Here is a 22,939-nt window from a genome sequence, read left to right as displayed (position 1 = left end):
CATCAACTATCTAAACATACAGCAGCAGCTGCCTGTCCTGTTTCAAGGTCTGGAGGGCCGGGGAGCCTGGGGGCAGCTGGCACTGAGGGCACACCCCTCCCTCCACACATCCACAGCCTGATTTTGGGTCCCAAGGACAGCTCCTCTAGTTTCCCAGGTGTGCACTCAGCCCAGGAGCAGGTGAGTGGGTGGGACAGGGACACCCCACCAGGGCACCCCTATCATCTACACCCTCTTGCCTGTTCCCTTGCCCCCCCTTCCTACTTCCAGTACCCTCTCACCCTAAAGAGGACACAGCCCAGAGCAGGGCCCCCGCTGTGGCTATTATAGGTAGGGCCAAGCACACTCACAGTTTGCTCCAATCAGGGACTCAATGCGCTCCCGGCGCCTCTGGCGAAGCCGGTGGACCATGAAAAGCAGAAGCGACAGGATGAGGAAGGAGGAGATGCAGCTAACGATCAGACGCATCCCACTGGCCATGGAGTCAAACAGGCTGTTGCCATCTGTTACAAGGAGAGGAAAGAAATCGGCTGTCCTCAGAAAAGGAGAGCCTGATCCCCAGTGCTTAGTGCTACGGGAAGGCCACAGCCCTCCACCACCAGGCATCTATGTGGAAAAGGCAACTTGCTTCCTGATTCCCTGCACTTGACGTCTTAGGAGAGATGGGAAAAATGAAAACAGCTGAAAGTCAAGAATACTGTGGTTACATCAAAGGAGAGAAGCAAATCATGGGCCAGGAAAGATGTTTTACCTTCCAGTCTAGCACTCCTAAGTGCCAGGCAATGCGCCCCTTCTGCCTAAAAGCTGGCGGGTGCTGTGTTATGGGCCCCTGTGTCCCCAACCATATAGTACAAAATCAGGCAGATATGACCAAGCCACTGGACTCTAGACCAGGGATGCTCACCTGGGCGACTCTGCAACTTCCAGGGAACATTTGGCAATGCCTGGAGACTCTTTTGGTCATCATCAACCACTTGAGGGGTGGAGGCACTACTGGCATCTAGTGGGTAGAGGCCAGGGATGCTGCTCAACATCCTGCTATGCACAAGAAAGCCCCACATCACAGCACTCGGCCCCAAATGTTGACAATTCCACCCTGCCTTACCCTGGCGCACACCGGTGCTGGTTAGGTGCTTGCTATGGAGCTGCTGTGGGTAGGGCACAGATGGTGATCATGGGATGAGGGGTGAGAGAAGAGAACTTGCACTGGCTGAGTGCCTACAGTGTGACGGACATCTCCAGGGGCTCCTACCTAGATGAGATGAGCCACTCACACCAAGTCACAGAAGAGCAGAACCAGGAAGTGGTCCCAGGAACACCTGCCTCCACAAACCCAGAGGGAAGGCCAGGGAGGCTTCAGTGCAGGGAGGGGGGCAGGCACAGCGAGGAAGCGACCTATAGCCACTGGAAGCAGGACTCCGTGTGGGTGTAAGGGCCAAGGACTATCGTATCAATCCATACCAATGCAGATGGTCAGAGCTCACACTTGCCCTCCTCCCACGGGAGCCAGAAAGCTTCCCTCAATGCTGCATTTATTGCTGACAACACTTGGGAAGTAAATATGTGGAAATGATACATTCTCTCACCAATTAGCTGCTTTTTTTGGTGCCTCTGATCCTCTTCCAGACTCAAGGGAACATTTTGTCTCTGTCTGTGGGAGGAAGTCTGTCAGCCCAGGGGGCTACTGACATGTCTATTAATTGGTGGTCAGCTCAGAGATCCCAAGGGAGCACCTAAAGGAGCAGCCCCTTTGCAATGACTCTTAATCGCTTCTAAAATAAACCCAAGGACACAGTCAAGGTCCCTGACCATTCCTCCATGATGATTACCAGGAAGGAGGAAGCATCTCCTAGAAGAAAGTCACCTGCAGTCAGACACAAAGAAGACAGCACTGTTCTAGGGTCAGAAGTCAGAGATCCCTGGGGACTCGCCACAACTGGTCCCTCCATGGGGCTCTGGACAGCACCAGACGGGGCTGTGTTCTGTCTTCCAGGCTACTGGTCCTTAGTTAACCCTTGGGCCCCAGAGGACATGTCTTGCTGGGGAAGATGCTGTTGCAACGGAAGGTGCCCTAAGTTCACCTGGCCTGGCCCTTGGTCTGATGCTTGAGCCATCCCAGGTCCTTTTCACGCAGCTGCCCAGTCTCTGCATGAAGAACTTCAGTGATCAGGAACTTAACCATTTCACTGAGCTTGGTTACATGGTTAATGGTTTCAAATCTCCGTCAGAGATGGCAGGTGAAACAGAAGCTGAGCAGGATCAGAGGCCAATGCCCTGGATTCTAACGTGGGCTCTGCTCCTGGCAGCTGCTCTGCTGGGCACCTCGTCTCACCTCTTGGGAGCCTTGTGACCCCAGGCTTCCCCAGGGCACCAGTGCAGGATGGGAATGGAGAGCACCAGTTGCTCTGTGCCTCAGCCACCCTCAGAGCTGGCAATTCTGTTATTTTCATCTTCCATTAGGTGTGGTGGCCCAAGTGCATTCAATTTGTTTCCCTAGTGACCAGTTGAACATCTTTTCAGCTGTTTGGCTGCCATCATGTGTCTTCTGTGGTGAAGTGTCATATTAAATCTTCTCCCCACTTTTTAAAAAAAAAAGTTTATTTATTTATTTTGAGAAAGAGAGAGAGCATGTCTAGGTGCAAGAGGGGGTGGGGCAGAGAGAAAGGCAGAGACAGAATCCCAAGCAGGCTCCGCACTGTCAGTGCAGAGCCCAATGTGGGGCTTGAACCCACAAACTGTGAGAGAGACCATGACCTGAGCTGAAATCAAGAGTCGGATGCTCAACTGAGCCACCCAGGCACCCCTCCCCACTTTTTAATAGGGTGGCTTCTTATTATTGGGGTTTGTAGAGTCTTTATATCCTCTGAATACAAGACTCTGACTTGTGTTTTGCAAATATTTTTTCTCTGCTGGTGGCTCATCTTTTCATTTCCTTAAGCAACTTTCAAAAGCAGAAGTTTTCAATTTTGATGAAGTCCAATTTATCAATTTTTCTTTTTTGGATCATGCTTTTGATGTCAGCTATAAATGTTGCCCATCCCAAGGTCACAAAGATTTTTGTTTTCTTTTAACAGACTTTATTTTTTTAGAGCCTATATTTTCTTCTAGAAGTTTCTGAATTTTGAGTCAATTAAAAAATTTTTTTAAGTTTATTTATTTATTTATTTATTTAGAAAGAGAGAGAGAGAGAGACAGAGAGAGAGAGAGAGAGAGAGAATGGGAGAGCAGGGGAGGGGCAGAGAGAGAAGGAGAGACAGAATCCCAAGCAGGCTCTGTACTGTCAGCACAGAGCCCAATGTGGGGCTTGATCCCATGAACCACGATCATGACCTGAGCCGAAATTAAGAGTCAGATGCTTAACTGACTGAGCCACCCAGGTGCCCCTTAAGTTAATTTTTATACATAGTAGAATGTGTAGTTAAAGGTATGTATGTGTATATATGTGTGTGTATATTTGCATATGGATGTAAAATTTTCCAGCACCATTTGTTGAAAGATTATCCTTTCTCTATTTAATTGTTTTTGTACCGTTGTCAAATATCAGTTGACCATATAAGTGTGGGACTATTTCTAGACTCTATTCTAGAGTCCACTGATCTATATATCTCTTGATAATACTGCAATGTTTTGTTTACCAGGACTGTACACTAAGTTTTACATCAGGTACCATGAATCCTCCAACTTATTAAAAACTGTTTTGGCTATTCTAATTCCTCTGCCATTCTACATAAATTTTAGAATCCGTCTGTCAATGTCTGCCAAAAGTCTGCTGGAATTTTGGTTGAGACTGCACTGTATCCATAGATAATTTGGGGGAATTAACTGTATAATGATATTGAGTCTTATGATCCATGAACATGGTACACCTCTCCTTTTATTTACACCTTTGATTTCTTTCATCAGTATTTTATGATTTGTAGCATACAGACTGCACATATTGGTAGGGTTTATACCAAGGATTTCATGGTTTTGGTACTACTGTAAATGGTACTTTTCTTAGAAATTTCAATTTCCAACTGTTCATAGGCAGTATATATAAAAACAATGTAGTTTTATATATTGACCTTGTATCTGGAGACCCTGCTAAAGACACTTATTAGTTTTGGTATCTTTCCTGTAGATCCTCTGGGATTTCCTATGCAGACAATCATGTCATCTACTAAAAAAGATTATTTCACTTTTCTGGTCTGGATACCATTTCATTTTCGGCATTGCCCTTGACCTCTTGAACAACCCTAAACAGAATAAGAGCAGATATCCTTACCTTATTGAAGGGGATACTTTCCCAAAGTCCCCAGTTTGGGTGGCAGTGTCTCTGTCCTTTTTGGAATACAGGCATTTCCCAGGAGAAAATGCTCCAACCTGGGAAGCAGTCAGGAGCCTGCAAAAGTAAGGCTGAAGCAAGAGGCAAGGAGAGGCCCTGGATAAGCTGCTCTGGCAGCACAGGAGAATGGCCTACAGCAGCTATGGTCTCATCCAGAGGCCCTGAAAGCCCTGCTCTGCTGAGAAGTCCTCAGGGTTGGTTAGGCTCTACAGGCCTTATATATATCTAATCATTCTTACAAAGCCTGGATGGAGAGGTAAGGCAACACTGGTAGACTCCTAAGAAATGGAATGAGAAGTCCAGGTGATGTGACTTGTGAAAGCCAGAGGTTTGACTCATGTGGAAAATAAGTGAGTTGGAGGCTCAGAGTGATGTGGCCAGGACACAGACCTGGTAAACAATGAATAGGTGCTTGTCAGAATCCCATAGGAATTCATCCTACACAAGAGGTAGCATCTACCATGTGGGATAGGGAGGCCCAAGTATACTTTCACTGAACTCCATGTTCCCTGATGGCTCCATATCTGACTGCACGTTTGGGACGTGTGCCAGAGTGTCCCATTTGGCTAAATCTCAGATACCGCTGACATTACTTTGCCCTCTCCCCGGAAGCCTTCCTGGCATGCAGGACATTGACAGCTCTCTACTCAAGGAGAGCTCTTGTTGTTGTGGCCCTCACGGGCTAACTCTAGCTGTTGCACCAGCACTAGGCAAACAGTATCTCCTTCACAGGGGCCCTGGAGGTTGGAGATGGCCTCCCTGCCCTGCCTAAGCTGTTCATCTACAGGGTCCACAAGCTCAGGAACGGCCACAAGTCCCTGCTCTCTCATATTGCAGCAGCCAAGATAAAAAACAAATTCATGCTTTTGATTTACATTTCTCTTAAGATCATGAATTTATAGGGATGCCAACTGCACTGGTGTGGAGAACAATCCAGCATGCTGTATGGAGTGTGATGCCCACTCATGGTCCTACAGATTACATTGCTATCTGTTGCTCTTTAGTGTGTGTGTACGTGGAAAAGGAAGGAAGAAGGTTATCCAGAGACCACATGCCTACATAGTGTCTAACCACAAAGCACCACCTGGTAGAAAGGAGTTTTCTCTTGAAATTGAGGATAATATTTAATCTTTTTCTTGAAGATTTTAACAGTAAAAATCGAGGACTATAAGCAGTAAAAAGTGTCATTATCTTCCCGATCACCATAGCCAAGAAAGAGCTCAAGTAGGGACATAAGTCTTGAGAAAGACAGGCCAGGTCTGAAGCTATCATTTACAACTGATTCATGAACAGACACTCACACTCAAGTTAAAGTTCACTGGTGCACAATATCTATTACCTGAGAGCTGACATGAGCCAACTTGAGAGGTGGCAGTTAGAGGAAGCTGGGTCATATGACACATACATGCCCACAAAAGTAATTGGCCAGCTCTGTGAACAAATGCTGCCACTGCTGCTATGCCATGTGCCATGAGCTCTCATAAGTCCCCACCACTGAGAAAGCAAAAATACATGTAGGCTCCAGCTTGGAACAGGGAGGCTGACTCGTGACCCACCATCAGTCTCACCTGGGTCCAGGCACATGAACTTGCAGCACTCCTTGGGGTCCTTGCGGTACTGCTGGCAGCCCTGGGGCCTCTCACAGAGGGCAGCCACACACATCTCAGGCTCCCCACCATGGCAGGTGCAGCTCAGGCATGGGTCGTCTCCTTTGGGGGTGAAATAGAACCCTTCATCCACCACATTGTCCTTGATGTCAACACATGTTTGACCTGCAACAAACCAAACACAGACATGCATATTACATATGCATTATCAGCAGGAGCCCCGACTCTCTCCACCTGGGGGGCAGATGACAACAGAGGAGTTGGCAAGATCAACCTGGGAGCCCTCCCAGTGCTGGAGTGTGTGAGTCTGGCCCATGGCCGCAGGGAGTGGCTATCTGAGAAAGGTCACTACAGCTCACTATTAGGACAAAGCACACCTGGCCATGAGCGCAGACAGCTACAAGAGAGAAGAGTGCTAGATTCCGGGGAAAAGCCCATGGAGAAGGGTTTGCTTTTAAGTGTTTGCCTAAGCAGTTTACTTAGAGGTTTCCTCAACTTTAAGATGCAGTTGCCATGTCTATTAACCATTTTGTGACACATTTGAGAATGTGTCTCAAATGAGTCTCCTGAGAAGCTGCTAGTTCTGCTTGTGAAGACAGTTCACCAGTCCTAAGACAGACACATTGAACTGTATGCAGAGCTGACCTGGGGCTAGAGAAAGAGAAATAGCCATGGCCAGAGACAAGAGGGAGTTGAGAAGTCAGACTTTTTCTGCCAAAGTCAGCAAGCAGACACAACAGATGCCTGGGGGAAGGGATGAGTGATGAGGCAGGGGCAGTTCTCCAAAAGATACATGCTCAGTGAAAAGCAAAGGGACATAAGAAGTCTGTTTCAGTGTCTAAATGGAATAGAGAGGTCTAGAAAAACTCATCAGAAATCCCACAACCAGGGGTCTGTGCCTCACTTTAAGACTGGCTACATAACTCGTGTGGTCAGAAATCTACATAACTCACGTGGTCAGAAATTTTCAGGGCAAGAAACTCACGTAGAATTGTTCTCTGCTAGAAGAGAAAAAGAATGAAGAAAAATGAGCAGCCTTCAGAGAAATGCAGGACACCATCAAGTGCACCATCACAGACAAAACTCAAGTACCAGAAAGAGAAGAGAGTGGAAAAAGAAGAAATATCTGAAGAAATAAGGGCTGAAAACCTGACGAATTCATTGAAAAACAAAACCTATATATGTAGGAAGCATAACAAACTCCAAGTTGGATAAATGCACAAAACCTAAACACATCCAACACATCATAGTAAAAGTGCTAAAGCTGGAGAAAAGGTGAAAATCTTAAAAACAGCAAACCAGAAATGACTTGTTACTGATAAGGGGACCCTCAAAAGACTAACAGCTGACTTCTCAGCAGAAAGAACAGAGGCAAGAAGGTAGTGGGTAACATAACAATGGTGCTCAAAGAAAAAACCGTCAACTAAGAATCCCATATCCAGCAAACCCAGCTTTCCAAACTTGACAGCAAAATAAAGACTTTCCCCAGAGAGACAAGACCCGAGAGAATTTATTGCTTTCACACTCACCTTACAAGAAATACCAAAGGAAGCCATTTTTTTTTTTAATTTTTTTTTTCAACGTTTATTTATTTTTGGGACAGAGAGAGACAGAGCATGAACGGGGGAGGGGCAGAGAGAGAGGGAGACACAGAATCGGAAACAGGCTCCAGGCTCTGAGCCATCAGCCCAGAGCCTGACGCGGGGCTCGAACTCCCGGACCGCGAGATCGTGACCTGGCTGAAGTCGGACGCTTAACCGACTGCGCCACCCAGGCGCCCCAGGAAGCCATTTTTTTAACCCCCACTAAGGGAAGTTCTTCAGGCTAAAACCAAGTGACCCTCAGAGAAGAATTTGAGTCCATACAAAAAAAAAAAAAAAAAAAAAAGCACCAGAAAAGATAATTATGTAATTATGAAAGACAATATAAATGAGTATTTTTTTCCTCTTAACTGACTGAAAAGGCAATTCTATAAAATACTGTCTTTATATAATGTTGTATTGGGCTTCTAACATATAGAAATGTAATGTATGTGTTTGCCAATAAAGCCCAAAGGAGGTGTGTGGAAGCAAAGCTGCTGTGGGCTAATACAATGACTGGAGGTGATAATTAATAACCACATATTGTTGGTTTGTAACACTAACAGACCTAATGTATGTAATAGTATTACTATAGAAAAAGGGAAAGGAAATGGAGTTATACAGAGGTAACATTTCATATATCACTGAAATGAACCTTGCATCGATCTGAATAAAATATATATGGCAAAATGCATATGTATACGTACATGGAATTAGTGGTTATAGTTGCACTTACCTGTGAATAAACTAAAGTGCTGAATGGTATACTTTAAATGGGGGAATTGTAAGGTATAGGATCTTGGATTGAGAGTAACTTGTTTTGCGAGTGTTCCACAAGACTAGCAAACATTTCTAATAAATTTTAACTTGATAAACAAATGATAACTTGCAATACGATACTGAATGTCACATGATCACAAAAAGAGTCAATGGTTCTTCTATCTCTTTCTCTCCCTGCAGGATTGTGGGTGATCATATCCTATGCTCAGACGCTCGGTCTCAGGCTATCGTGTTTGCAGTAATCGGTGATTTTTCAGAACGTTGGAAGGTGCCCGCACTGGCACTACTGTATTTTTTGTCACTTCAAAGCACCTATGGACAGTCCTTTGCTTTTCCATACAAGAATACGCTTAGGAATGCCTTGCTTCATTCTAGGTCAGGCTGCCTGCAGATACAGACCCTTTCTTCTCCTGCCTTATTGCCAATTACATTAAATACAGTATATGACAAGAGTTTATTAATACTGTACTGTAGTCAACATCTGTGCGAGCATATGCAATGGCCCCCATGCAGAAAAAGATTCCACTGAGGCACCAGATAACAGTGATTCCGTTAGTGATAATGAAAGTTATCTTACATGATAACCCTCCTCTCTCCTGTCTCTCTCACACCAGCCATGAAAGTTTTCAAAGGTAAGTGTAGGTTAATTTATTTTTCTTTATATTCTGTGTTTTATTATTCTGTACTATATTATAGTATTGTAATAATTTTTATATGAATATTTTTGGGTTGCAGAACAAATCACCTGAGTTTCCATGATTTCTTATGGGGAAATTTGATATACAGTGCTTTGGATTACGAGCATGTTTCTGGAACAAATTATGCTTGCAAACCAAGGTTTCACTGTGTGTGAATTTTATCTCGATAAAGATGTTAAAAAAAATGATGGCTGAGATCTTTCCATAATTAATCAAACACATAAATCCCCAGGGGTCCTAAAAGGACAAATAAAAATAAATCATTAACAGTGTGATGAAATCTCAGTGTATCAACAAAGAGAAACTCTCAAAAGCAACAAGAGAGATGAAGATTACCTACTGTTCTGTGTTCCTTTAGGTAGGCCAGTCAGGTGTGGCCACAAGAGAAGCGACAAGGGAGGCACAGGAAAACAAAGAGTATTATACTCATAGGTCCTGAACCGACAGAGTCCTTGCATGCCAAGGGGGATCACACAGGAAGAGCACCAAGAGTGCTGCTCAACCAAGTGGGTGGGGAGCAGAGAAGGAGCGAGGACCCACAGCAAGAGCTTTACTGGGGGTCAGGGCAGAGAACACAAGTAAAAGCAGGAGGGGATTTCACTGGGGCATTTGAAATGTCACTAGGTCACAGACAGGGAAGGAACAAGAATGGGAACTTATGGCAGAGGCCAACCTTATTACACTGGGCCCCTGGCCACCTGGATGGGGTGCTCATAGCAAGTAATAAGTTTTAAAATTTATAATGCACCTACAAGGAAAACCAAGGAAAGGTATACAACAGTTCAGAACAAGGACAGGCAGAAACAATAAAATAACATCTTCAAAGTTTTGAGAAAAAGTAACTGTTAACCTACAAATCTATACCCAGATAAACTAACATTCAGGATTGGAGGCAAAAATTACAGACTTTTCACACAGAGAGTAACAGAGTGTAACACTAACAACACAACCTCTTCTCAAAGAGCTGCTGAAGAGTACATTTGAGAGATAAAAAGCCAAACGCAGAAAGAAGTGGGGTGCAAGAGGAAATAATAAATAAGAAACTGATAAACATATGAGCAAATATATATATAAATGCTAACTTCATAAAACAAGTGATTCATTTAAGAAGTGTTGAAACAGGGGTGCCTGGGTGGCTCAGTTGGTTAAGCATCCAACTCTTTTCTCTTTTTTTTTTTTATGTTTGTTTATTTCTGAGAGAGAGAAAAAGAGAGCAAGCAGGGGAGGGGCAGAGAGAATCAGAAGAAGAATCAGAAGCAGGCTCCGGGCTCTGAGTTGTAAGCCCAGAGCCCAATGCGGGGCTCAAACCTACAGACCGCGAGACCATGACCTGAGCTGAAGTCAGACACTTAACTGACTGAGCCACCCAAGCGCCCCTCTTTTTTTAAAGTTTATTTATTTTGAGAGAGGAAGAGGGAGAGCTTACACATGTAAGCAGGGGAAGGGCAGAGAGGAGGAGAGAGAATCCCAAGCAGGCTCCATGCTGTTACCGCAGAGCCCAGTGGGGGGGGCTCCACCTCATGAACCATGAGATCATGGTTCTGAGGCGAGATCAAGAGTCAGACACTAAACAGACTGAGCCACCCAGGTGCCTCAAGCATCTGACTCTTGACTTCAGATCAGGTCATGATCTCACAGTTCATGGGATCAAGCCCCATTTCTGGCTCTATGCTGACAGTGCCAAGCCTGCTTGGGATTCTCTCTCTCTCTCTCTCTCTCTCTTTCTCTAAAATAAGCATAAAAAAAATAAAAGAAATGTAAAACAAAGTAAAATGAAAGTAACAGACAACATGTATACCCATACTTGAAGCTGGGGAACAACTAGAGCTAAAGCAATATAAGGTCTTTGTATTAACCAGGTGGAAGTTAGAGGCACTGTCTTTAGATTTAAAAAACAAATCAATTATGCCCTTTAAAAATGTAAGGATAACCACTAACAGGAAAGGCAGATATAATTTCTGAACCAGTATAAGAAAAAAAGAGACTAGAGAAAAGTTGATTAATCTCATATGAGTCAGTAAAAGATTTAAAAAAGCAAGCAAAATTCTGGGTAAAGAGCACAGAACAAGGTGCTAAAATCAACTTGAAGACTTAATTAAAAGAGTACAAAAAGACATATTAAAAGGAAGCTAGCACAAAAATATTATGTAATAATAAAAATAGTTCATATATATTGAGAGCTTTCTCTATGCCAAGGACTATTCTTTGCACTGAGCATTATGCTAACTATCTCTCCCAACAACACAGTGAGGTGGGTGCTCTACTACCCCCTGGTTCATAATGTGGAACCCAAGGACAGAGCTCAAGAAATTGCCCAAAGCCAAATCTGGATTTAGTCTGGCTATCTATTAAGCCTCTTAACACCATTTTGTAGCTACCACTAGAAAAGAAGTAAGACTTTAAGCAAAGCTAACAAAAACTACTATGGATAAAAAGGGATTGTTAACATCATGATAAAAAGGTTCAATTCATCAAAAAGATATAATAATTATGAACACTTATGCCCCCAGTAACATGATCTCAAGACAAATAAAGCTAAAATTAGAGAATCATCAGGGAAGAATGGATAAATCCACATCCACAGTGAGAGATTCAAAATATATCTCTTTTTAACAATTGGTGTATCATGCAACCAAAACAGACCTGAACAATCCAAGAGTTTAAGCACATATGGAACAGTAACAAAAATTCTAACAAAAGAACATGGGAATGACTTCCTGGAAAGGAGAAATATACTGACTAGTAGTTAGGGATAGGAAGCATCTTCTGGAGGTTGGGAATATTCCACATCTTGATTTGGGAAGTGGTTATACATGTGTACAAATTCATGAAACTTGCATTTAAGGGGAAAACTTTGCATACAGGGAAACTAAACTTTAAATGCCTTATGTTGGAAAAAACTAAAAATTAAGGAGATAAGGATCTAACTCTAGAAGATGGAAAAAGAAAAGGGTAAACTTAACAAAAGTAAAAGGATAGAAATTGACAGCAGAAAACAAGAACACAGAAAACACATACACAACAATGACAATCAGTTACTATCCAAAGTTGGTTATTTACAAAGATGAATCAAAGAGTCAAATCTTCCATAAGACTAATCAACGAAAAAGGAGGAAAGCATAAATATTAGGAACCAGGGGAGCCTGGTGGCTCAGTCAGTTAAGCGTCTGATTCAGGCTCAGGTCATGATCTCGCGGTGAGTTTGAGCCCCACATTGGTCTCTGTGCTGACAGCTCACAGCGTGGAGCCTGCTTCAGATTCTGTGTCTCCCTCTCTCTCTGCCCCTCCCCTACTCATACTCTGTCTTTTTCTGTCTCAAAAATAAACATTAAAAAAACAAAAGGAATAAAAAGAAGGTCATAATAATAAACATGAATGTTTCAAAAATCTTAAGAGAATGCAGAGAGAATTATATGTACAAAAATGAATTAGAAAATGTAGACATATAGGCAATGCCATAGATAAATAGGACTTACCAAATTGACTCAAAAAGAGCCAGAAAACTTGAGTATGTCCATAATCATTAAAACAACTAAATTAGTATCAAAGATCTACATCCAAAATACACACACACACACACACACACACGTCTTAGCTCTGTTCACTGAAAGGGCATGAAAGTCATGAGCATAACTAGTGCCTAGGTCCTTTAAGGCTCTTTGGAAAAAGTTTGAGTCCAGAGAGTACAAGATGAACTAGAAAAAGAAAGCAAACAGAAGGAAATAATAAAGAGCAATAATCAAGTGAAATTGAAAAAAGAGAAAAATCAATGAATCAAAAAGCTGCTTCTTTAAGAAAATCAACCAAATCGATAAACCTCTCAAGACTGACAAAATCAAAATGGGAGAAACACAGATTACCAAGAGCAAGAATGAAACAGGGATTATTACTATAAATCCTGCAACCATAAGAAGGTTAATAAGAGAATACTATGTATAACTTTATGCTCATAAATTTGAATACTTACAAGAAATGAATCAATTCTTTGAAAACCACAAACTATCAAAAATTCACTCAACATGAAACAGACAATCCAAACTGTCTTATAACCATCAAATAAGTTGAATCCATAATTTAAAAACTCCCCGCAAAAGAAATCTCAGGCCCAATGGTTTCACTGGAGAATTCTACCACAAGTGGGTACGGTTATAAAGGAATAATAGGGAAGATCTTTATGGTGTTAGAACTACTCATATCTTGACTATGTTACAGGAACCTACACAAGTAATAAAATTCTATAGCGCTCTCTCTCTCATACACACACACACACACACACACACACACACACACACACAAATGAGTACAAGTAAAACTAGAGATGTCTGAGTAAGTCAGTGGATTGTGTCCAAGTCAATATCCTGGCTGTGATATTATACTATAGTTTTGCAAAATGTTCCCATTTGGGGAAATCAGGCAAAATGCATAAGGGATCTCTCTGTCTTATTTCCTTTAAATGCATCTGAACCTAAGGTATCTCAATAAATAACGTCAAAAAAAGGGGGGGGGGGCGCCTGGGCGGCTCAGTCAGTTAAGCATCCGACTTCGGCTTAGGTCATGATCTCACTGCTTTTGTGTTTGAACCCTGCATCGGGTTCTGTGCTGATGGTTTAGAGCCTGGAGCCTGCTTCAGATTCATGTCTCCATCTCCCTCTGCCCCTTCCCCACTCACACTACGTCTCTCTCAAAATTAAATAAATATTTTTTTAAAAAGCCAGCATAAATGGATCAAATTAAGCATAAAAATAATGGTACTGATGAATTATAACCCAGCTAATGTAATAAAAATCCAAGAGTGCATTCTAATACAAATAAAGAAATTAATCAATGGGGGAAAGGGGAACGCTTTTCCTTACAAAAGAATGCTAACTAGTAAATATGGAAGAAATGAAAGAGAAAATTGCCAATACATGCTTAACATCAGTGGGTACAAGTTTGATGAGGAACAGGAATTTTACACAGTTTCAAAGTATCTCTCCACATATTATTTATTAATTTAAAAAAGGGAAAAACTGGAACTTCACAGTGGAAAAATCTGGCAGGCATAACTTTAATCCAGGGATCAAAGTTAATGTCACCAACATCAGGGCAAAGTGATACCATATGCCTCATGATTTGATATATCTAAGAAGCTAAATACACAGACAATGGCCAGGCCATACATGACAACAGAGCTCTGACCCACCACTTCTGCAGCAATCAGCCCAGAACATTCAGGATTTGGTCAATGACAGCCAGCTTCCCTGCTTTTCCTTCCACACTTCCAGGGCAGGAACCAGCAGAGAAAGCCAAATATGCTTCTTAAACCAATCACCTCAACTGGCTGGCTTTTTTTTTTTTTTTCAAATTTTTAAATGTTTTTTATTTTTGGGGGTGCCTGGGTGGCTCAGTCAGTTAAGCATCCAACTTCAGCTCAGGTCATGATCTCACAGTCCATGAGTTCGAGTCCCACATCGGGCTCTGTGCGACAGCTCAGAGTCTGGAGACTGCTTTGGATTCTGTGTCTCCCTCTCTCTCTGTCCCCCACTCCTTGTGCTCTGTCTCTCTCTCTCTCTCTCTCTATCAAAAATAAAAATTAAAAAAAATGTTTTTTATTTTTGAGAGAGACAGAGCACGAGTGGGGGACAGGAAGAGAGAGAGGGAGACACAGAAACAGTAGCAGGCTCCAGGCTCTGAGCTGTCAGCACAGAGTCTGACGCGGGGCTCAAACCCATAAACTATGAGATCATGACCTGAGCTGAAGTCGGACGCTTAACCACCTGAGCCACCCAGGTGCCCCTCAATTGGCTGGCTTCTAGTCAGCTTGCTCCCAGTTTCCCATGCCAACCGCCTCCAAGGAGGCACACACCAGGAGCCTTTAGGGCACTGGTGAAAACCCCCGGGTGTTGGATCTACAACTCCAGCTGGAGGCGGGACAGATGCACTTGCGAAGCCCACACACTCTAGGATATCTGCAAGAGACAGACTCTCTAAAGAATGGCCCAAAGGGAAGATCTAAAGCAGAAGGGAGAGCAGACATTAAGAGCCCTCTGGAAAACCAATCCACCCAGACACAAGGAATCTACTGAATATGAAGGCTGGGGAGTATGGAGGGTATCCACAGTACAGCCCAAATCCTGCCCAGACTGATCCCTGCCACCATTACTGTAAAGACTCTTCTACACAAAGTCCTATCAGAAGGAAAGAAAGGCAAGGAGCGCCTGGGTGGCTCAGTTGGTTAAGCAACCGACTTCGGGTCAGGTCATGATCTCACAGTTTGTGAGTTCGAGCCCCGCATAGGGCTGTATGCTGACAGCTCAGAGCCTGGAGCCTACTTCAGATTCTATGTCTCCCCCTCTCTCTACCCCTCCCCTGCTCACGCTCTGTGTCTCTCTGTCTGTCAATAACAAATAAACGTTTAAAAAAAAGAAAAGGCAGATAACATACATGATGGAAAATTCAGCAGAGAGATGAAAACTCAAGAATCAAACAGAAACACTAGAAATGAAAAACAGACAAAATGTAAAAAACAAACAGGTGAGGGGCGCCTGGGTGGCTCAGTCGGTTAAGCATCCGACTTCGGCTCAGGTCATGATCTCATTGGGAGTTTGAGCCCCGTGCTGGGCTCTGTGCTGACAGCTCAGAGCCTGGAGCCTGCTTCAGAGTCTGTGTCTCCTTCTCTCTCTGCCCCTCCCCACTTGTGCTCTGTCTCTCAAAAATAAATAAATGTAAAAAAAAAAAAATTTATTAAAAAAAACAAAAACAAAAAAACCCCCAAAGAGGCGAAAAATGTCATTAGTGGGCTTATCAGCAGACTCAACACAGTAGAACATGGAAAGAAACAGTAAAACATATTAATAGAATTACTCAAACAGAGGCACGCCTGGGTGGCTCAGTCAGTTAAGCATCTGATTCTTGATTTAGGCTCAGGTCATGATCTCATGGTCGTGAGATCAAGCCCCACACTGACTCCTTGCTGAGCATGGAGCCTGCTTAAGATTCTCTCTCCCCTTCCCTCTGCCCCTCTTTTTTACCACTGGTGCATGCATGCTCTCTCCCTCTCTCTCAAAACAACAACAACAACAACAACAACAACAAAAAAAAAAAAAAAGAAAGAAAAAAGAAAAAAAGAAAAACCCAAAACAGAAAGGAAAACAAAACAAATTACTCAAACTGAAAGACAAAAAGGAAATTAAAGAAACACTACAACTAAATGCAGTGCATGATTCTGGACTGGATCCTGGACCAGGAAAAAAAAAAGCTCTAAAGTATATTATTGAAACAATTGACAAAACGGTCATAACAAATTATAGATGACTGTAGGGCACCATACCCATGTTAAATGTCCTATTTTGATAATTGTGCTGCAGTTATAGAAGAGTGTGTCCTGGTTCTTAGGAACACGATAATTATTTAGGCCTCGAGGGCATAATATCTTCAATTTACTCTCAAATGGTTCAGAAGAAATACGCTGAGAAAAAATGATGAGCAAACATGGCAAAATACAAGTAATTAGTGAATCTATGCAGGGGGCATATGAGAGGAAGTTCTTTATACCATTCTCACAACTTTTCCCTAAGTTTGAAATTACAGTGGACCCTTGAACAACGCAGGGTTTAGGGGTGCTGACCTCTGCATAGTTGAAAACCCATGTATAACTGCTGTCTCCCCAAAAATGTATGTACTAATAGTCTACTGTTGACCCAAAGTCCTACTGATAACATGATCATTAATACATATTTTGTATATATATTAAATACCGTATTCTTACAATAATCTGGAGAAAAGAAAATGTTATTAAGAAAATCATAAAAAAAAGAAACTATGTTTACAATAGTGTTATTGTATTTACTGAAAAAAATCCATGTATAAGCAGATTTAAACCAGTGTTGTTCAAGGATCATCAACTGTGTATCAAGAATTTTTTTTGATTATTTATTTTTGAGACAATGCGAGAGACAGAGTGCAAGCAGTGGAGGGGCAGACAGAGGGAGACACAGAATCTGAAGCGGGCTCCAGGCTCCGAGCTGTCAGCCCAGAGCCCGACGCAGGGCTCGAACTCACGAACCGTGAGATCATGACCTGAACCGAAGTCGGAAGCTTAACCAACTGAGCCACTCAGGCGCCCCTCAACTGTGTATCTAAATACCAAATTAGAAAATCACCCTCCTCCCAGGTCCAGATGGTCTTAAAAAGTATGGTCTAGCAAATACTGAAGGACAAGATCATCCCCAACTTGTGCAAACGGACTTAGAGACTGGTAAAAAAGAACGCTTCCCAACTCATTTCATAAACTGAATACAAATATATTATAAAAACTAGTCAAGGAAAGCACAGAAAAGGACCATAACAGGCCAAGCTCACTTCTTAAAGGAGTTCAGAAATCCTAAATAAAATTATCAGCCAAGCAAAACCAGAACAGATACACAAAAACCCTGAGATGGTTTAATATCAGAGAATCTACTAATGTAAAAAAGTAAATGACAAATTAAATCATGTAACATAAACAAAACAGCAATATAAATCAGCAAAAAAGAAAAACCACGTAATCCCAATAAATGCAGAAAATGCATTTACATTTTTGTAATGTAGAAATTCTTGGCAAACTAGGAATACAAGGTACTTCCTTAACCTCAAATTTCCTCAGTCTTTTTAAAAAAAAATTTTTAACATTTATTTATTTTTGAGAGACAGAGAGAGACAGAGCGCAAGCAGGGGAGGGGCAGAGAGAGAGGGAGACCCAGGATCCGAAACAGGCTCCAGGCCCTGAGCTGTCAGCACAGAGCTGGACATGGGGCTCAAACTCAAGAATGCGAGATCATGACTTGAGCCAAAGTCCAACACTCAACCAACTGAGCCACCCAGGTGCCCTGGTATTTTCTCAACCTTAAGGAAAGTACCGCACCATATTTAACGCTGAAACATTAAAAGCTTTCCCTTATAGGTTGGGAGGATAAGAAAGCTCACTACCAGCACTTCTAATCAACACTACACTAAAAACCTTGGCAAGTAAAGGAACACGGGGGGAAAACAGATAAAAAAATAAGTCAAAGATTTGAAAAAGGACACAAAAATGTCTAAATAGAAAATCTAGGAGAATCCAACCAAATAAGAATTCTAATAACGGAGCTCAGAAAAATGGATTCATGCTGAAGAAAAAAAAGGTCAAGAATTGACAACATAAGGGGCAAAAGCAAGGTAGAGAAGCCCCACCACTAGCTAGGAGGATGTATCCCAAAGCTCCCGTAAAGACAGCGTGGTATCAACACGGACTGACAAACAGCCAAGGGTCAGAATGGAGTCCAGAAACAGGTTCAGACATCTATGAACCCCATGACAAATCAGCAGGCAAGGGGTTGATGGTCCAAATTAATGGTGCTGAGATCATCGGCTGCAACCCAGCCTGCCTCACATGCGCCTCTGGATTCAATTCAGCCCTCCGCCCACTGCAGAGGGGCCTGGACAAGGAGCCCTGCCCTCAGTATGCACAACACACTGCAAGTCCCTGAGGCTGGAGGAGACCTTCATGTGGAATGTGGGCAAGTGAGCGGGAAGAGCAACAGGGAAAGACCATGGGCTGAGGTGAGGACTGGCCCAGCTGTGAAGTAAGCAGTCTTGGAAAGACCTAAGGAGAGTACGGATAGGTGACCAAGGCAGTCAGAGGTTCCAGGACCCCACAAGATGTAGCATGCCCTCTGTCACCATTCTCATTTAATCTCCTAACAACAATGAGGTGTGGAGGGCAGGAATTGTCACTTCTATCCTGGGAAAGAGAAAGGAGGGCCCATGGATATCAACTGTTGCCCAGATTCCTGCCCTCTCCCCACGGCACCTGTGCCCGTTCAGAGTGGCGTGTGAGCCAGGCAAGGAGCTCCTGCCGCCCCACTGAGACATAGGGGTCGGGCTTGGTGCACTGTGATGCCAAAGTCTACTCAAGGTCAACACCAAGGTCCAGAGATCAGACAGCCACAAACTCATGAGAAGCACTTCCTCACAGCTTACTAGGAGTACCGGAAGAGGTGGCTTACTTCTTTTACAGAGAAATGAAGATTTCTCATAGCAGTTCTCCGCATGCCAGCTGTGCAGGTCGTGGTGGCGGAGGGTGGGGAAGTGGAAGCACTGGAGCTGGGCGCAGAACACGTTGTCGCTTTCTGACATGGCCGAGGCAAAGATGGGGTCTGGGGGCAGGAACACCTCTGAGGAGCCTGTGGGAGAAATAACGTGATGTCAGCATACGTACCAATCACATGCAGTACTTGTGGGAACTAATGCCCCCCAAACTGGATCATCAAAGGGCCTGTGGGCCACCAAGTGCTAGCTGCACTGTGGTCAGGGCATTCATTCACGACCTCTCCTAGTTTCTATGAGCACAGCTCTGGACAACGTGAAGAGTAGAGTAATGGGCCAAGACACGGTGGATTAAAAAGTATGAGTTCAGACAGATAAACAGACAAATAAACAGAGAAGGGAAGGGAAAGTCCTCTCTTACAACAGGGTATCTACTAGTAAAAGGAGAAGGGCTTGAAAAGGCGCTCACCGCACACACCCGGAACACACAGTTCAGGCAGGATTATGACTCCAATGCCCACCAGGGGTAGCAGCTGGCCGGCTGAACTGGAAAGCACTGGCTCCCTGGGACCCCCTCCCAGCTCCAGGGAGACCTGTCGCTCACTGAACTCCTTCCTTCCGACCTGGGGATCAGGCAATCAGAAATCATGCTGCCCTGGCAGCCCAGGGTTGGGGTGCAGTGGTGTTGGGAGAGGGGGCCATGAACCCCTAAGCCTCTCTTCTGCAATGTTCCAGGAGATGTGGCTCTGGCCACACCTGGGGCACAGCACAGCCAGCCCCCAGAGTCCATTCTCTAGCTCAGAGAGCCCCCCGACACTGGACCACCAGAAGATTCCTTGAGGCTAACCCAGCCATGGATCACTGGAGATACTCTCATTTTACTCAGATGGCAGTGCAGTTTACCCTTTAGCAGAAATGAGGCATTCCCATACATGCCTTTTGAACTCTATTTGCTCCCAACACGAAGCGTGCAGGTCAGTTTTGAAGATCCAGCCAGTTTGAAGGCAGGGCTTCATCCCACAGACACTGGGAACATGGCCTCCCAGCTCCCTGACAAGGGTGGGAAGATGGGCTTTCAGGAAGTATGGCGGGATAGAAGCCCAGTCCCCAGCTGACACCCTTGACTAGGGGATTTTGAGGCCCCAGTGGCTGGACTCACAGGAAGGCCATGGACAGAGGGCAGGGGAGGCGGCTGGGCTCTTTGCGGTGTCTTCTCACACCATTTGGGGAGCCTGCCTCCATTGCTAAGAGTGGGTGCTGCCTTGAGCATTGTTGTCTTTCCTTTGGGCCCCGTACTCCCCAACAAGGCTTCCTGCATCCCTTGTGTATCTTCTTCTTCTCCTTCAGATGCCCCTTCACCTGGGGAGTTGCCTCCCTTCTTAAAAACTGTTTTCTTGGGGCACCTGGGTGGCTCAGTTGATTAAGCGTCCAACTTCGCCTCAGGTCATGATCTCACAGTTTGTTAGTTTGAGTGCTGCATGGGCTCTGTGCTGACAGCTCAGAGCCTGGAGCCTGTTTTGGATTCTGAGTCTCATTCTCTCTGCCTCTCCCCCACTTGTGTTCTGTCTCTCAAAAACAAATAAATGTAAAAACTAAACAAACAGTTTTCTTCATTATTTGGCTTCTTGTCTTATAGGCCAAAAATGGAACAGATTCATCCCATCCTTTTTTTATTTTATTTTTTTAACGTTTATTTATTTTTGAGACAGAGAGAGACAGAGCATGAACGGGGGAGGGTCAGAGAGAGGGAGACACAGAATCTGAAACAGGCTCCAGGCTCTGAGCTATCAGCACAGAGCCCAACGTGGGGCTCGAACTCCCGGACCGCGAGATCATGACCTGAGCCGAAGTCGGCCGCTTAACCGACTGAGCCACCCAGGTGCCCCTCATCCCATCCTTTATAAAAGAAACAAGTCTTTAGCCATGAGTCTATCTGCCAGCCCAGAGCACAATTTCAGTGCGTGACTGCAAAGCTCTGACCAAGGCCACAAATAAACTCTCAGGGTAGAGTCCTGGGACCTGGTCCTCACCTCCTGTACTTCCCCCAGCTGCCTGGAACCTGCCAGAGCCAAGTTGAGAGTGGAGGATGGGGTGGGGTGAGGGTGACTCAGGCTCCACCAAGCCACCAGATGAATGGCATAGGGAGGGCTGAGGGGAGGGGGCTCCTCCCACCCGCTGGTGACCATGGGACCACCTGGGCCTCCTCACTCTGTGCTGGTCAGAAGCCCTATTTACCCTGAGATCATGGGGGGCTGCAGTTTCTTGGTGACTAAAAAGACCATTTCCTCTTTGCCAAACTTTAGTTCCTTTCAAGGCTTCATTTTATTTGCCCTCTCTATGGCATCTCATACCCCATTTAAAAAAAAATGTTCCATCCTTTCTCTGCCAGGAACTAAAGGAGGCTGATCTCCAAAACATTCAGTGTGGTCTTCAATTAGCATCTGCAGTGGGTTGAGGAACATCTCCCCCAAATTCATGGCCACCTGGAACCTCAGAATGTGACCTTATTTGGCTCTTGAGATGAAATCATCAGGAATTTGGGGTGGGTCCTAAATCCAAGGACCAGTGTCCTTACAGTAAGGGAGAAGGGAATGGCTATGGCAGATGGAGCCACTACACACTGGTGAAGAAGCAAGGAGGGACTCTTCTGGAGCCTTTGGAGGGAGGGCAGCCCTGCTGACACCTTTATTTTGAACTTCCACCTCCAGAACTGTGACAAAGTAAACTTGTGTTAAGCCAGAAATTCGAACTCTCTTTGGGCAGCCCCAGGCATCTAACACAGCCTCCTAATCACATCCCCTACTGATTTAACAAACACCCGCAGGGCCCACCCGGTAAGCAGGGACTCGGGGTACAATGGGCAACAGCAGGAGGCAGAGAGATCCTTGCCTTGCAGAGCTCACATTGGAGTGGGGGTATAAAGGCCGGAAACAGATGACTAACAAACCTAATGAGTAAAGTATATGTGAAGTCAGAAGATCACAGCTGCTATAAGAAAAAAGAAAGCTGGAGCTTGGAGATGAAGGTAGACCTCAGAGCAGCAACATGGGAGCAGAGAATGGACGGGAGAAGTGACACAGCTTGCGCTGGGCATCGCACACCACTCACAAGATCACTGCTTTGCTAGAAGGACTCAGGGACCTGGCCTGTGACAGAAGTGAGCCCCTAGAGTTGGACATGCTGAGACAGGGGGATAATGAGGTCAAGGTACCAACGCTAAGCATGTCTTCAATAAGCAAGTCACACAACGTGGACACATCAAACCCACAGTATGCTTCCATTTTTATATTTTAAAATAAGTATCACATATAATAACCAGAAACTGAAATGACACTGGGCCCTGTGCAGTGGCTTATGGGAAAATGGGGATGATTCCCTTTAGACAACACAAATCTGTTTTCAAATTTTGGTCACCAATGTTATAAAAATGGTACCCCATGTTCTCTGGCAGGGGCCGCTCTCAGCCTCCACGGAGGGCACGCCAGGACTGGGTGCTGACTTAAGTGTCAGGGTCTCAGAACCCTGGCATGGGGCTATGCAGACAGAGCCAGAGCCAGAGCTTCCCTCCCTAGGGAGAGGCCGTGGGAAGAGGCCCCTCTCACAAGCAGAGATCCAAATTTAAAATGCGCTGGGGAGGAGCACCTGGGTGGCTCAGTCAGTTAAGCGTCCAACTTCGTCTCAGGTCATGATCTCATGGTTCGTGGGTTTGAGCCCTGTGTCAGAGCCTGCTTCAGATTCTGTGTCTCCCTCTCTCTCTGCCCCTCCCCTGCTTGTGCTCTCTCTCTCCCAAAAATAGACATTAAAATTTTTTTTAAAAATGCAACTGGAGGGGCGCCTGGGTGGCGCAGTCGGTTAAGCGTCCGACTTCAGCCAGGTCACGATCTCGCGGTCCGTGAGTTCGAGCCC

General features: G+C 44.5%; 1 protein-coding gene across 7 annotated transcripts in view; it reads right to left on the bottom strand.

The window, feature by feature from the left end:
• DGCR2 (DiGeorge syndrome critical region gene 2) overlaps window positions 1-22,939 on the bottom strand; it is a 100,666-nt gene that overhangs the window by 5,377 nt on the left and 72,350 nt on the right. For 4 of the 7 annotated variants that reach the window (XM_047098217.1, XM_047098218.1, XM_047098213.1 and 1 more), the window contains 3 exons: window positions 18,994-19,170; window positions 5,893-6,096; window positions 351-503 (listed from right to left, as the gene is read on the bottom strand). In XM_047098217.1, the coding sequence (XP_046954173.1) occupies window positions 351-503; window positions 5,893-6,096; window positions 18,994-19,170 (534 nt within the window). Of the gene's footprint in view, window positions 1-350; window positions 504-904; window positions 1,001-5,892; window positions 6,097-18,993; window positions 19,171-22,939 lie in introns of all 7 variants that reach the window. The other 3 variants (XM_047098211.1, XM_047098212.1, XM_047098216.1) reach the window with 1 other exon arrangement.

Source organism: Lynx rufus, unplaced genomic scaffold, assembly GCF_022079265.1.
Source record: "Lynx rufus isolate CCGP_SWC_20201006 ecotype Redwood Valley unplaced genomic scaffold, mLynRuf1.p SCAF_45, whole genome shotgun sequence".
Lineage (NCBI taxonomy): Eukaryota > Metazoa > Chordata > Mammalia > Carnivora > Felidae > Lynx > Lynx rufus.
Note: the sequence above shows the minus strand (reverse complement) of the source record. Positions and strands in the feature narration are given on the sequence as shown.